The 17366-nt window shown below is 39.0% G+C and overlaps 1 protein-coding gene across 2 annotated transcripts in view; it reads left to right on the forward strand.

The window, feature by feature from the left end:
- Positions 1–902: 902 nt before the first annotated feature.
- Positions 903–17366, forward strand: part of LOC138706057 (transcriptional regulator ovo-like) — a 97646-nt gene continuing 81182 nt past the window's right edge. For both annotated transcript variants that reach the window (XM_069834962.1, XM_069834963.1), the window contains exon 1: positions 903–1308. In XM_069834962.1, the coding sequence (XP_069691063.1) occupies positions 1128–1308 (181 nt within the window). In that variant the 5' untranslated portion in view covers positions 903–1127. The remainder of the gene's footprint in view (positions 1309–17366) is intronic.

Here is a 17366-nt window from a genome sequence, read left to right on the forward strand (position 1 = left end):
TCGCCGGCAGAAACGCAAGTGTGTGAAGAACTGAAGAACTAATTATTCAATAGTAGGGAATTTCAGCAAAGCATTACCCCATTACTTCTGCTTCTGCTCAGGCTTTCATTTTAAAACTTCTCTTCTTCTATTGTGCCTGCTCTCTTTTCTCACCTTCTACTCTATTATCCATCCTTCTCTTCGTCTTTTCGTTCTCCTTCTCTTTTCTTGCTCCCTAATCTTCTCCGTCACCTCTTCCTCTTCTCCGTTCGCTCTTCATCTTTCCTTCCTTTCATTCTTCTTCTTCTTCTTCTTCTTCTTCTTCTTCTTCTCGTTCTCCTTTCGCTTTTCTTTCTATCCTTTGGATAATCCTTGTCTTATTTGTCTTCACTTTTTCTTCATCTCCTTCTTTTCTTTTGTTCTTCTCCCTCTTCTTATTTTTTTACTTTTCTTCCTCTTCTTTTGTCCATAAACTTTTTTGTTCTTCCTCTTGTTAGATCTTTTTTTTTCTGTTCTATTTCTTCACATTTCCTACCCTTATTCTTGTATTTTCTGCCCCAGGTTTATTTCATTATTCAACTTTCAGGCACATCCGCATCCAAGTAGCGATGTGGTCAGTGGCCAGAGCTCGACGTAACTTGCAAGGGACACGGATGTACATATATTAAATATAATAAATTTTATTCTCGAAGGAAGGAATGAAGGAATGAAAGAACAAGTCAACATTCTTCTGTGGTTTCGAACCTGGATCAGCAGGGTTTGTTGACACATTCGCTATCACTGTGCGACAGCGAAGGTATTCGTTCATGTAATATTAAATAACATTTTGACATATTTGTGACAGAGGAGAGGGCATGGTGTTTTTATTGGGAAAGGACCATTAGGGAGACCGAGTCCGGGACGGAGACGTGACAAGATGGAGGAGTACGGTTGCGCGCGCAGTCTGCCCGAGGGTCACCGCCATGATCTTGACAATGACTCCCCCCTCTCCTCTCCTCCTCGGACGGTCGGACCGCTGTACAACGGTGCTGAGGAGAGACTTCAGTTGCCGAGAGACAGCGGACGGTACCGCTACGGGATTACAGTTAAGTGTGGTGAATAGAATGCAGTGCAGTGAATCAGTGTGAGTGAAGTGAGCGTCAACCAGGATGCCCAAGATCTTCCTCATCAAGAACCGGCTGCACCTGCAGCAGCAGCGTCTACTAGAGACACAGAAGCGACCATCGGGCCCCGGGGACGGCGGCGGCGCTCTAACGCCCCCGGGTTCCCCGTTGTCGCCCCCGGACGCTGCATGCCAGCCACTATCTCTCATCGTGCACAAGACAGCAGGTAAGAGTTCTCCTATCTTACGTAGCATGTAAAAAAATCGATTAGTTTTCCATTCTTTGCGGGAAATTGAAGTTAATTACATGTGTAATGTATGTTTTCTTCGGGCACTCCCGTTTCCCCTGTCATCGTTTCATTTTATCTGCATAAATGGGCGAAATCATTCATTGATATTGCCGGTATAAAACGGCAGTTTCTTTTTAATAACACATTGTAGAGAACATTTATTTGCACCATATAGTTTGAGCAAGAATCGTGTCTCCACGAAACACCGGGAACAGTGTAAGGCAAGGCATGTAGAAATGTGAATTTCGGCTGAAATTCGGTTTCGTGGGGTAGTGTTTGTGGCTACAATGCAGAGAATTCGGGTTCAATTCACGGCAAGGCACTGGAAATCAATCTCACTCCCATGAGGACTGGACGTGTTTGCGTCTTGTGTTGTCATGTGCTATTTTACGTTTCAGTATTCTGCCATGCTGACGGAGTGCCACTCTTTTAGAAGATTTAACTTTCGTAATCTTGACACCATAGAACGCGTCAGAAGGTCCAAATCCCTAAATATAGGCTAGGTGTTGCGAAGGAATTGAATTGTAGCGACTGACTGAAGTGGAAGTGAACGAGTTTCCAGGCAGAGGACTTTTCCTCTTAGTTGGGACTTACAAGACGACTCTGGATACCACTCTGTTTCCCATAGGGGCAAAGAACAAAATAGTAAGGTACGATGGTTTGTCACCTAGTTGCAAAGCGCTGTCGGAATGCAGAGCTGATCATTCCTTCCAGTGCCGCTTTCTTAAGGGACAGCACAAATCATGTTTACAGATACCTGAAGAGGACTAGCTTCCAGATTACTACGATAATAGGGTTAGGTTATATAGGTTTTTGTGTACAAATTCAATGTACCTGGGTTCCATCCTCTGCAGAGATGAGATGTATCTTCCTCAAAGAGAATCGTAACATGTTAAAACACCTGCGTTGTTTTAGTGGTGGTCATATGATCCAAAAATTATGCTACTTGTGAGGAAGAAGAACAGATTTGTCTGCGTTTGTCGAATGCGCATAATCATGCTTATGAAAAGGCACTTTTCAGTGCCAATAATTTATTTTGTGTGTACAAGGTTGAAATTTTGAAGTAAGAGGAAAAGGAAAGAATCCGTGTTCTGAAATTTATCCCGTGACCAGTTGCTCTGCCGGTTAAGTCAATTCAGATCCCTAAGCGTATGTATGTCGCTTAAAATTTAAATTTTGAGACAAAAGGCAAGTGGCGTACAATATCTAGCATCAACTTCAAATCGAAATAGATTTTTGTCATGAATACATTTAACTGTTGTAGATAAAACTGTTTAAAATGAAATTCCATTTGAATTGCTTAGCAAATAAGACTTACTCCAAATTTATTGAATATGCGTTAAAATGTGGTTGTTAAAACGCACATACCATTAGAATTATGATTTAACTGTTTTATGAACCCGTGAAAAAAGTGTTGCGCTGTAATGCAATTTTAAAAAATGATTATCGTGTACGACTCTTCTGCAAATCGAATAGGTTAAATAAAAAATTTAGGAAATCTCACTTTCCTTTTTTATAGCCTATATGTACTATCAAAATATTGCATAATTAATAGATCAACCTACTTAAAAAATCAACCGTACTATCACACTCTGATGGTCCTAATTCCACCAATAAACTGTCCCTTTTCTGTTTCATGTTATTTCTTTTTAGGTGTTTTCCCTTGTCGCCGTTTGGCATTTTGCCGTTTCAGGTAATTCAACCATTAATGCGGCCTCAACGGACGCAGGGTCACCAGGATGTGTTGTTTTCCATTAGCAAATTTAAATACGTCCTTTACATTGTTAGATTGAAACGTAAGGATTCGGCTCCACTCACTCAGTAGCGCTTTCGAGTGGCGATAATGATCGGCCGAACGCCACCCTGACAGCGCTGCTCATAAACGTCAGTGCTTTGCGACCTTCCCGTTGTTTAGGGCAAGGGGGAGGGTTGAGCGACAATGCAGGTGACTTGTCACACGTGTCTGAAACTTGTGAGGAGAGAATTCAGGAGTCATAGGCCTATAATTTGAATGCGAATTTATATAAATGTATATTGCTTACACACATTCGAATATAAGCTGTCATAGTAACCGTAGGAGCGAAATTATTTTAATAAAATTGACAGGGCATTTAAGACAGTCTCAATGACTGGTTGCAACTCGAATTACAGTAACAAAATACAATATTATATAATTTCTTTAACACTGTAGTTTATGTTATTTGATATTCATGTGTATACAAAACTCATACCGGGTGTCTGAAAACTCTTTGGTCAAAATAATACTCATGATAGAAAAATCTAGAACCAATGGTCGGAAATATTGAACGAGAAATACGTTTGAGACATGCTTTTGTAAGCTGTTTCGGTTTTCATAATAAACAACTGCCTACCGCGTCGTTTGGTGGCGCTAGCTTGCAAAACAACACAATCGCCGCAGGTATGAAAAATGTCTCAATTCCAGTGGAGAATATGTTGACAAATAGCACAACAATTGCTATATCTGTTTCAGTAAATCTTTCCATGCAATTGTGTTTTTTTTCTGTAAACGTTCTCAGGGAAAATCACTTTCTGAACAACCTCGTAATTGCGGTCGAGTGGCCAAAATTTGTTTAAGCACTTCTTTTGACATTATTAACATGGTGGAAGGAAAAAAAATTAACTTTTTTATCTGCCCCCCATCAGAATGTTTGCTTGTTAGATCAACATAGGAAACTCGTAATACCCGCAGATATTACCCTAGCCTATTTTTACTATTACAGATGAGAGATGAAATGAGAGGAAAATGGAGAGTGTTGGTGGAATGAAAGAGGAAAAGGGGTGTACCCCGAGAAAACTTCTTACAACGTCTGTTTGGTCCACCACAAATTCCATACAGACTTAACCGGGGGTTGAACCGGCAGCCTGGATGGAAAACCAGTGTGCTAGTACTGTAGCCACAGACGCGGCGTGATAGGGGTGTAATTGCTGCTCTCTCAGTACTCGTCACACAGTTCACGATATCTCTCGAAGCATGTGCATTTCATGTGCTTGTTTAACCGGTTGATTTGTCCGCGTTATCTGCGGAGATTGTGTTGTTGTTTTGCATTCTAAACCACCAAATGTCGACGCGGCAGGCAGTTTGTTCCTCAAACGTAGCTATGACTCGTTCAAGATCTGGTGGCGCCTGAAATAGGCATTTCAGATCATTGGTTCCCTATCTAAAAAAATACCGAGTTTACACTCTTCTATCATGTCATTGTTGTTCCTGCAAAAACTCCTATGTGACATATTTGATTTTCATATTTTTGCTCTATTAAATAACTTAAATAGTGATACAGCAAATAATAAAATCTCCTATATGTAATTATATTTCTTTGTTTCGAAAATGTAAGAATTCACAGTCTCCTATGTACGGCTGCCATAGGATGAATAAACGTGTTTTTTCTTCCTACTGAAAAATTGTATATTTGCACATACGAGTTATTGCAGGAACAACGACGATGTGTATAATTTAGACCCAAGAGGTTTCAGACACTCTGTATACTCAACATTTCCAGGACTGTTATGCTGAAAATGACAATAAAAACAATGAAAGTGACAATGAAAGAAGATGAAATGGAAGGAGAAACAATCTAAAAGGCAGGCCAAAGCGCGTCCTTGCAAGGAAATTTGGTGCTGAGAGGAAGTGTTTATGTGAGATCCAAGCCTGTAGGCCATTTGACTCCAAACTTCGAGGCACATTAAATAGAAAATGAAGCAAGACTGGCTGCTGGCTGCATGGAAAACCACGAGGTCTGAAGTTCATCTTACGCTTCTGTTTTCATAGTACCACGAGTGACGTTAAGAGTACAGCTTTCATGTCAAAATGTTACAAATTTCATCTCTTGCACCTCGACCTCGAACATAGATGTTTTCATCACAAAACATTAGGTTGATGCATTGAGCGCGTAACGTTTTCGTTCATCGCAACATTACATTGTTAGGAGATTGTTTATCGTTTTTCACTTGTTATTTGAAGTGTTGCGCTTGTAAATACCCCTTGAATTTTGCAGATTTCAGGAAAGTTTTTGCTATTTGTGGGCTAAGGAATATGGTGTGTAAAGTGGAAGAAACGAACACTTCCGACCTATCCTCCTGTTTGAGATTAATAGAGGAGCAAAGGCAGCTCGGAACATTTGTGCCGTGTACAGGGAGAATGCCATCGGAGACAGCACTGCAAGGAAATAGTTCTGTCGTTTAAACGCACAACAAGCCGTACAAAAGTTAGTGTCCATCCACAGAAGATATTATGCAAATGAAGAAAGAGAATTGCTAAGACTGCATCATGTGCCGCTGCAACACGATAGTATACGCCCGCACTCCGCTAACATGACGAAAGCAGCTATCCAGGAGCTTACTTGGGAGGTGATTCTACATTCCCCATATTCTCCCGGATCTTGGGCCCTCAGATTTCCATCTTTTCCGTTCTCTATTCAACATTCTTCAAGGGAACTCCTTTGATAGCAAAGATGCTTTACAAACTTAGCTCGACGACTTCTTTAACTTCAAACCAGCAGATTTCTTCAGACGCGGGATCGACAAACTAACCTCATCGTTAGATAATGATGCTGAAACTGATTAGAAAGAGAAAAAAGAATTGGCTGGCTCACTGGCTGAGAAGAAACTGTCTACTGAAGGATGCACTGGAAGAAATGGTGAACGGGTGAAGAGTAAGGGACAGAAGAAGATATCAAATAGACAACATTAAGATATATGGATCATGCGGAGACTAAGAAAAAGATACAAAGTGTTAAAAGACATAATCAAGACCAAAATGATAATTTTACACGCTGTACCATAGGGGATTTCTATTGTGATGAACAGATATGATGTTGAAAGTTGAATACAGAACGTGTGTTCCCTCCCGACAGTGTTATTTTATTTAACTTGTCTGGTTAATGATGTTATACGTGCCTTCTCAATGTAGCGCTTCCGAACGCCATCGCTCGGAAAGCACTGGTTTAAATGGAGGCTTCACGTCCAGCGCAACTGAACCACTGTCATTGTCGGAAAGGGTCCATTTAAACAAATGGTTTGCGAGCGATGGCAATGCAGACAAGCGTCACCCAGCAGTGACGTGAAACAGTAGGTACTTATGATATTAGGCTAAGTTGGTGGCTACTGGCTATAACTACAGAGCCAGAAAATATTTTATTTAATTTGATTTTGAATGACTCCTATTATTATATTAATTAGATTCTGATTGACCCCTATTTTTTCTTTTTATTCTTCTTACAACGCTACATTAAGACTCCCGTTTGAATATAAGATCACTAATTTCTTATTGTTGACGGCATGCTTATTAATCACAATTGTGAAATAGCCTACAGATCTGTAAAGTATGAATTAAATTTATTTTCACACTTGAAATTGGCTCATGACAAAGTTAGCAGTGAAAACAAATTTGCTTCCCGTTCTGGAAAAAAAGAAGGCGAAAAAACTTTGGCGTAACATGATCTATTGTTCTGATTCCAAATTTCATATCGGCTTTTGGTTTTCACCATTTATGTATTTGCAATTTAAGTCTGGGAAAAAATATTGCGAGAAAACATCCCGAGGCGACCGCCACAGACTTTCGACTGGAAACTATCCCTAAGCCCATGTAAATAAACAGCAATGTAACGAGTCACAGGCTACCGGCGCAGTCTAAGGTAGCGAGCGAGATACGTGCTCCGCTTGAGCTGATTACCCGATTGGTTTTTACGAGTTTTGCAACTGTAAGGCGAATGTCAAGTAATCTCATGGCAAAATCTCGTACTCATCTCGCCAAAATACCACCACACTCATCAATTCGCCGATGTTGGATGTTAGTACGTCTTTAAATAACATATTGAAGAAAAGCAAGTTATAGGCCTACTATACTAGAGTGTCAGCCAAACTCTAGGAACTCCAGTTCATTACGTCAGCATTTTTAATGAATTTTTAAAACTATTATTGTTTACAAGATATTTTGTAATCTTGAGATAGGGTTAGAATCCTTTTAACGTTGCAATATAAAAAAATATTAATAATTTAGGGATGTTAAAATTATCGAAGTTTTGCTATTGTTTTAATTTCTCATAGATAAAAGCATTTTTCAAAGAAATTTCCTTCACGGACGTTGACTACGAACTTACATTAATACTGTCTTTTTTTTTATTAATTAATTAAACGTCAGTAGCCTATCTAGAAATATTTTGAAATTGATTTTTCATCTGCTCTAACAGATGAAATTTATGAAGAAAAGTGGAACTTCGGGAATCTTTTAGGGCGTCAATTTAACTGTAAAAAAAAGAACGGCAGGATCTTAGAAGGCATACCCCGTTGATAAATATTATACACTAAAAGCTATAACTTGTCCGATTTCGATAACTCTCATAGGTTTCCACTTATGTTGGTTTATGTCTACACGCCATAGCAGCGTGGTGCGCTACAGGTGTGATAACTTCCATAGTCTAATACTCTCCTAACGGTAGCGCTACTAAGAAGCGGCTTGTAAATAGCATCATGTGAAAAGGAGCTTACTCTTCAAATCATACGCTCCAGTTTGTAGCTAGTAACTACATATGATAATCCGGTTCATAATCATCCCCTAACTTTAACCTCTAATCCAAGAGCTTGCTTCAGTCAGAATGGAAGTTCTTGTGTAAACAGAAAACTGTACACGAAGCCCGAGTTTGTCTTTCGCCGAAAATAATGACAAGGACTGAAGAGGGTTGAGGTGGTCGGAGCAGGTCAATGTTTATCAGTTAACAGTTCTCTCTCCACTTTAACGTGACAGAAAGTGGAGAAAATGTTAACAAATGATTAGAGGCCAAACTGATTCTCCTGCTACATTTAAAAACCTACTATGTGTTTACGATGTTACAAGAAGTCAAGGAGTTAAAAAACTATTTGCTTATCCCCAAGTATATTACGTATCATCCTAACATTGCCGTTGTGGATTATCACGATATGAAGTCAAATTTACAAAATTAATCTTACATTTTTCATAGTAATTGATCGTATAGAATAGACTTAAGTATGCGTCTACTCCAGAGTGCCAAAAATTGTAAATATACCTGAATGATAGCAAATATTAGTAATGGCTACAATGGGTAGAATTCCTTTCACCCAACCTTCAAAATGTTTTTCTTATTTAATCAGCAATAGCAAAACATTCTGCACGGAGGATGACAAGGCTAAAAACATCTGTACTAAGCAATAGAATCAATTCGTTAGGAGTTATTTTTAAATGTGGTGATGGCATAGTCTATTCTGTGCTCTAATATTTAATTTATTATTATTATTATTATTATTATTATTATTATTATTATTATTATTAAATGTATTCGAACTAATATCAAATAATATGATACTGTAGTAGTGTTATAGGCCTACTATTTAGTTAGCCTACTGTTAATTAGGCCTATAGGCATAGGAATACGTATGCTACAATTCGAATATTTATACATCATCTTTCTTTCTCGATACGGTATAAAAACAAAAACCTCAAAATGTTTCTAAACTGTTTGAAATAATCTTCTCAATGACTTGTGCTATACTGGGTGTTCATTTCAAAGTGTGTCATGACGTCACTGTTGATGAGTCAGCGATTTGAAGCGAGTTTCAGCTTTTGTATCAGAGAAGTTGCCTATTAATCAAGGCGTTCAATCTGAACTTGAGAACGTGTACGATATAACTTGAACGTCGTAGCAACAGATGGCAGTCTGTACGGTCTGTGTGCTACCATAACCTCTTTCGAACTGTGTTTTGCGTGGGCAAGTTGTACATCGGTTGCGTACGGCAACATTCCACAACAAAAAATCAGATGCTCCGTGTCCATGTTGACCGTCGAAATTAATGTCAACAAATACTTAAGTAATCGTCTTAACCCTCTCCACATATCCCGACAGTAAGAAAAAACTCACCTCAGTACATGTTTCGAAACAGTTCACATTCCTGCCACTACCGGCGTTGCGGTACGTATCGGTAAGTACTCTTCTGAATGAACGCCGTGCTTACTAGGCAACTTCTCTTGCACATAAGTAATACACCTCTGCGGAAGTGTAGGAAGATTGAATTCTCTAGGCTCATCGGTTAGCCACATGACGACATACAACGAGCCATGACACACTTTGAACTGAACACCCAGTATATTATGAAATCTTATATTAAGATAATCTAATCGGGAACTGAGTAAAATTATGTATTTTTGATAACATATTTCGAATAGTATAAAATGTTTCAGCAATAAAAATGTCTTTCCTTTACATGTATATCACAACGAGTTTTATATTTTACGTTAAAAGTGCATTGGCACAATTAGTAAACTCTTGGTGACCTTCACCTGTTATAATATATTCTCACATAAAAAATTAAATGTCTGTTCAAAGTTTTGTAAACAATGTGATCTGGTACAAATTACATTCTAAAGCTCAGAGTGCATTGACATGTGATTTAATTATATTCTATATATCGAAAAACAATATCGCCAAAAATTACAACATGCATATTTCTCCTGGAAAAACAAAAGCTGTGGGAATGTATCAACTCGTTTACCGAAGGAGGCAAACCAATATCAACTTATCGAGATAGAGGAAGATGATCAAATCAAGGACATCTTGAGACACAGAACTAAGTGAAATGAATCTAAATCTAAACTTATCATGTTGATGATGGTGATGGTGAAAAAGTGCATTGACAATTCTTTTCTGTTGCACAAGCAGTAACGTTTCTAGCTACATATTCAGAGAATCCAAACTGGATTTCCGACTATGAATGGTACTGAGGTGTGTTTTGTCACACGTTTGACTGTCTTGTCTATAGCGATAACATAGTGTCATATCGACTACATGGCTAGGAAACCCCATTATTTTTAATTGCTAGTTTTGATTCATATTTTAAAATTTAATTTAATTTGTTTATCACAATCATTGAGCAATGCAATTGCAACAACTTAAGTCAAAAAGAAATAAATTGTACACAGTAAAAGTACATAAAAGCATATAAAAGCCACCGGCATGGCTCGGGCGGTAGCGTGTTTGGCTGCTGATCCGGACTTACGCTCGGGCGTAGGTTCGATTCCTACTAGGGCTGATTACCTGGTTGAGTTTTTCAGAGGTTTTCCCTAATTGTATGGCAAATATCAGGTAATCCATTGCGAATACACGCCCTTATTTCGCGAAATACCACCTTGCTACCATCAATTCCATCGACGCTAAATAACCCAATATTTGATGCAGCGTCGTTTTGTAATGATATAAAAAACACTATAAAAGAGAATCACCTTGCAATTGCTGCTTTACAGATAAAAATATTTTAATATAATCATTATCCACAGTACTCTTGCACACTATTAAGCATTTTATTTAACAAGCGTTTTTTTAACATGTTTAAAAATCTTCAGCGTGTTAATTCTCTTACAGGGGTACTGAACTAAAACTCACATTCCGGGATGATATAGCCTCAACAAGTTGCATTTAATTAAACATACAATGACGCAAAATATATATACCTTCCTACGTCTAATAGTTTCAAGGTATAGGCCAGCCAAGTTCCGATTAGCGACGGCAGGAGTCCGAACTACTGAGCTCGTTGCATGTTTCCTGTTTGTAGCGATAGCAGCGATCTTTTTTCCAATCGGTAATAAGAAGTTGGTGGGCTTATAACACACCTCTAAATGTGGATATTGGCGATATGTGTGACGTCACACTGTTGCCCCGCACTGCAGTGAATTCATTTCTGCGTTAATCACATTGCATTCACTGTAATTTTCATGTCTATAAAAAAAATCGTCTTTCTTTTTTTGTAACAAAGCAAGTTTGAGCTTACACAACGCAAGCCACGGTTGCAGCAAAGTGACGTCATCAGCAGTGGTAGACAAATTTCTTCGCTCGTATATTGAGAACCATTTGACATTTTGAGTTGCGTTTTTCAGTACTGTCCTAAGATCTCTGTTGTCTACGACATATGAAAAATATTTTTTTTTGTTCAGTACCTCTTTAATATTTTAAATCAGTTTATTATAAAACTTAATTTCCAAAATAATGTGACTATCCAACATTTTATTTAACCCGCACTTGGGAACAACTAAATTCAAATTGCCTCTCGTATTGCTTTTTTTTAATACGTTATTTTACGACGTTTTATCAACATCGTAGGCTACTTAGCGTCTGAATTAGATGAAGGTGATAATGTCGGTGAAATGAGTCCGGGGTCCAGCACCGATAGTAACCCAGTATTTGCTCATATTGGGTTGAGGGGAAACCCCGGAAAAAACCTCAACCAGGTAAGTTGCCCCGACAGGGAATCGAACCCGGACCACCTGTTTTCGCGGCCAGACGCGCTAGCCGTTACTCCACAGGTGTGGACCCTCTCGTATTGTAATTGCGAACATCATTCACGGCTACTCTCGTATCACCATTCTCGTAAACATACAAGACACAGCCAAGAACAGATAGAGTGTTAATACCTTTAAATCTTTAAAAAATTATTTACAGTGTTCTCTAGGACCACATCCTTTAATGATAGGCCTACGAAATGCCTTCTTTTGAAGTATAAAACTATCTTTAGCGCCGGCATTGTTATCCCATAGAAATGCACCATAGTTCAAATGGGTATTACGAAAAGCTGGAGTTTAGTAAAACACTAGAGCTATAAGGTGTATCCTTTTCAATCTTCTTAGTAAATACAAGGCTTTGGATAGCTTAAGTTACATAGAAACTATGTATAATTTTCATGGTAGGACGGAACAGACCAAAGAGTTCAATTCTTGAAGCCTACTGGTGTTGCTGTTAGTGTTTATACAGAGTCTCTCACAAACTCCATCCACATTCTTCGATTAGGCAACCCAAATTACGCCGTCAGGGATGAGTAAATATGCTGGTTTAACGACTTTATATTAAAAATAAAATAGACCTTTCATCACTCCTGATACTCTTCAAAATGCATCCAACATGGCACGTGAGCCATGCGTTTATACTACAGTGTAACTTGAAGAAATGGACGGCTTTTCTGGGATACGCTGTATATTTATAGTGGAGGGGTTAGAGTTTGTTGTGATGGTCTTACTGGTAAGACTTACTGGTAACGGTAAATACTCGTGGTATTTCGACTCGAAATTAAATATAAACTACCACATTTCATATGCACAATTATTCTTCCCAGCTAAAGGAATGCTTTACAAATATGAGAAGCTGCGCTAGTGGTAAGCAGAGTTTCTGACATTGATGGTGTGGAATCTGAACATTCCTGCGATATGAATGAGCTCATTACGTTGCACATACTTCCGGATTGCACGTGCCGGGCAAGGAGTCGTTAGTACAGGTGCACAACTTACCTTGCGCACAAGCTCACATGTCAAATCAGCACAAGGCTCTTTGTCCATCGCGTTCAGTTTCATGCGGGTTATTATAACTGAACCTATGATCCAGTTCCTTACACCATCACACATGTTTCGAATACAACAGTTTCTGTTGAGCAATTTGAAGAGTGTGATCCCAAAACTCGCTCAGTTCATTTGGCCATTTTTATAATTTATGCACATATGAGTATTATTGACCCGGGTTCGATTCCCGGCGGGGTCAGAAATTTTCATATAAAATTTCTACGTCGGGACTAGGAGAGATGGCGATGCGCAACTTCTAATCACTAGATTGTGCACCATTAAGCCTGGGTTAAATCCCAAATCTCTCCGCAGTGCATATGAAGACAAAGTATAATATGTCACTGTTGATAGTGATTCGTCCGTCGGACGAGGACGTTAAGCCTGTTGGCCCCCTTGGTGCTACTCGACAGGAGTAGGCTACGTGGCGGCACCGGGTTTCCCCTTCTCCCTTCCTCATCATCACTCATTCCAGACACTACATTTATACGAACACTTACACATACACTCACCCTAGTACACGACATAACTCTACACAGATACACACCATGTACAGTGTGATGTAAACTAGAAAATGGGTCACAGTCCTGCCATCTGTCCGCAATATGCGGAACCGAATCAAGTAAAGTGAAGTGGGTAGGCATTGGATACATAGGCCTACATATTTTACGCTTGCTGTCTTCCAAAACAACGCCAATCCTTCTCTAAAAGTTTGTGTTATTGTACATGCTGCTTGAAAATTCGTCCCTCAGTCCGTAGACCAGTGGATAAAAAACTAGCCCAGTCCCTTCATAAAAAATTGACTTAATGCGTTTTGGGATCAATTAATATACTGAACTATAATATGAAGATTTATGTTATGGATATATATTGTTAATGACCAGAAACGCCAATATTACAATACTTGACTATCCTTTCTGGCTTAAGTTTGTACAAATATCACTAATTCTCTCGAGTATCCACGTACATTCTACTCGTAGACTTCTTCATCCGGTTCCAGCAAGGCAAGAGGTGAACATAGATCGAACACTGATAGCCCGTATGGTCATCTCACATCATAGCATAGTGTTCAGCTTCACGAGAGAAGTGGTCTGCTTGACGTGACAAGATCCGGCCTTGGCATTTTCTAGAAATAAAAAGGGAACTAACTGCATGCGTGCAGCGTAATTCTTGCAAACTGTCTTATTTAGAACGGCTGTGGGGGGGTCCCACGCCCCAACCGAAGATAGACAGGTGCGTGAAGTTGGCTACTTGGCCTAGAGAAAACACGACATTCGAATGACTTCTTCAGACACGGTGAAGATACCCAGACCGCCTTTCTGGCAGCAACAGTCTCCAAGGCCGTGCGGCATTGAGGCAGTCCGAGGCCGAGCCCGCTCTCCGTACAGGGTGATCGTGCCGTCGAAGGTCACCTCGACGCCATGTTTTGAATTCCAACCATCTGAATATGGCGGGCGGACATGAAATATTAACTTTACCACCAATTGAAATTTATTGGCAAACTTCTCTGAACTACTATCTTCGTTGCTGTAAATAATCCCTAAATTACATTTCGGCAATTGTATTTATGGACATCTTCAAACATGACAAATATCAAGCTTGCTGGCACTATTGTAACTTGTTATTCCAATTGACTAGTTGCTTTCTCACTTGAAGATGAAGGTAGTTCCAACCTTAGGAATACAGATAGACTATTTTTTGTTTTAAGACAGCTGCAAATAGTCCAACAATATCTTCCTACCACTTCAAAAAGAAAATAATTTTATAATAATGATCATAATCGTACTCATCACCATTATCATCAGATTTTATAAAATCTGATGACGTCACATTCCTCTTTGTAAAAATTTTTTCTAGAAACCGACGCCTCAACCGCAAGCGGCCGAGTCAGGTTACTTTTGGTACACCCTGTGTACTATTTTTCTTGGCACCTACTACAATTTGATGATTTTCCCCATATGCCACCTAGTGAGGCACACGATGGGGAAAACCCATTAATTTGTTTCTACAATAGGCTACTTGTGCTGTAAGAATGACAATTTCACTGTGAAAGTAGTTGAAATTGTTTTCGTATCTATATAATTAAGAACTATAAGACGATTTCATATTATATAAACACCAAGTGACATAGAACAATATCCAGGAACCTCATTAACGTCCCTGAAGTACTGTATATTATTTTGCACTCAAAAGTTCAATATGTGTCTCCTAGAATGTTGTTGGTTACCGTACAAACCGTCTTCCTCATAATGTATGAGACAAGTGGAAAGGAAAAGGAACCGCTGGATAATTAAGATATGAAGAACTAGTATAGAATTCAACCAATAAATTAATAGAAAAGAAGTGTTAGTGATATACTCAGATCACAATACATTAAAACAGAATACCAGAAATGGGAAGCCTGAAGGTTAAATCTGCAAGCCTAATTTGAAATTATAAAGTCAGTTGAAGTTTTTAAAGAAAGAAAGAAGATTTCTGTAAAAACTTGGTGTTTAAAGGCAAACATGAACCTAGAAACTAACAAGAATTGATTTGATTTCATGCCTAGGTAATTAAAAACAACGTAACTTCATAGTCACTTTAACGATATTAATCTTAAATACACAGGCCATTCGCCATCAATTTTAATCGATTATTTAAGAATGCTGTATCAGGTGAGCTGTTGTCTACGGTCGATGGAATTCGTGATAGCGAGATGGTATTTCCGTGCAGATTCGCCATAGATTTTCTGATATTTTAGTCCCAGTTGGAGAAAACATAGCAAAAGTTCAACCAACCAATCAGAATTCGAAACTATTTCAAAGCTCCGTATCATGAGTACCACACGCTAACCCCTACACCACGCCATCAATGAGAAAATATAACACAACAATTGTGAAACATATTAGCACATAAATGCTGGAATCAAAGTTGTTATATCAATTTAGTACTGGTACAACGTTTCTTTGGTTTCTGTTGAGTTGTAGGATGGTTTAATTATGCCTATGTGTTAGTCTACTAATTAGGCCTATTGAAGAACACAGAGAAATAAGGAAATACGATTATGATGGTATTGAAAACAGGAAAAGAAGTGTTGCTACAGATAAGTAGAAGAGAAAAGAGATTTTTTTCTTTATTATTTAAGGACGTTGTATCAACTACTAGGTTATTTAGCGTCAATTGGATTGGTGATAGCGAGATGGTATTTGGTGAGATGAGACTTAGATTCGTCCTAGATTACCTGACATTCGCCTTAAGGTTGGGGAAAACTTCGGAAAAAATCCAACCAAGTAATCAGCCTAAGCGGGAATCGAACTCACGCCCGAGTGCAACTCCGGATCGGCAGTCAAGCGTCTTAGCCGACTGAGCTACACCGGTGGCCAAGAAGTGGTGGAAGATAAAGGATAAAGACGGGATTTAATGAAAATGGAGATGATTAGAAGAAACAGTAACGGGAGAAGAAGAAATTACGACTTTTTTTATTTTAGTAGGTTATTTTACGACGCTGTATCAACATCTTAGGTTATTTAGCGTCAGAATGAGATGAAAGTGATAATGCTGGTGAAGTGATTCCGGGGTCCAGCACCGAAAGTTACTCAGCATTTGCTCATATTGGGTTGAGGGAAAACCCCGGAAAAAACCTCAACCAGGTAGCTTGCCCCGACTGGGAATCGAACCCTGGTTTCGCGGCCAGACGCGCTAACCGTTACTCCACAGGTGGATAGAAATGACGAAGTCAAAAGGGATAAGAGAATAAGGTCAAATGAAAGAGAAAGAGATAACTAAATATATTCAATTGAAAAAAAAATAATTGTGTAGAAGAAAAATCAAGAGAGAAATTGTTAAATTATGAAGAATTATAAAAAAAATAGGAGATGGGGAAGTAAAGTAAATAACATAAGATAGGAAAATGATGAGTACATGAAAGACGAGAAAGAATGGGATGGATATAACGATAAATAGAAAGTGTAATAAAATAAAACGATTCTTAGCTTATAGGTGAAATATTCGTAAAAATAAATAATGCAGTAGGTAGAGTACATAAAGTACGATGAGAAAGAAGGAAAGGAGAAAAACAGAAGAGGAGAGGAGGAAGACAGCAGAAATTTGGGAAATAAAGAAGAGAAGTTATATTAAAATTGTAATTTGAAAGAAAAGTAAATAGTCTAGGCTACAAAATAAGAAACGAAGAATGTGATTCAGAAGAAGGAAGAAGATAAAGTCGTACCACCGTTGTAACATGGAATGAAACTATTCAAGGTATACAGGAATGATGTTGCAGTTGCATGCACGTACACTGGTACTGGGAGTGATCAAACCCGCGACCTTCCAGCCGCCGCCGCGCAGAAGGCTGAGCTAACCAAGGCGAACGCGTCCATTTCATTTTCAGCGAGGTTACACGCCGGGCTTGCTTCCTAGTGGACAAGCCACTCCGACCGTCTTACGCCATGCGGCGCCACATTTCAGTATGCTCCGGGCGTCGCGACAGCTCCAACTGAGTCGTCGCTTGATAGTGTCAACACCTGGACGCGCCGATATTCGTCTACGACCATGGCCATTTTTATCGCGCCACTTCCTTCCTACACGACGGTCCATCAACACGTTCTGCCGCTACTTTACGTTACATTTTCCTCAATTACCTTGCACAATCGCAGCAGACTGCTAATTATTG

This window comes from Periplaneta americana, chromosome 9 (genome assembly GCF_040183065.1).
Source record: "Periplaneta americana isolate PAMFEO1 chromosome 9, P.americana_PAMFEO1_priV1, whole genome shotgun sequence".
Taxonomy (NCBI): Eukaryota; Metazoa; Arthropoda; class Insecta; order Blattodea; family Blattidae; genus Periplaneta; species Periplaneta americana.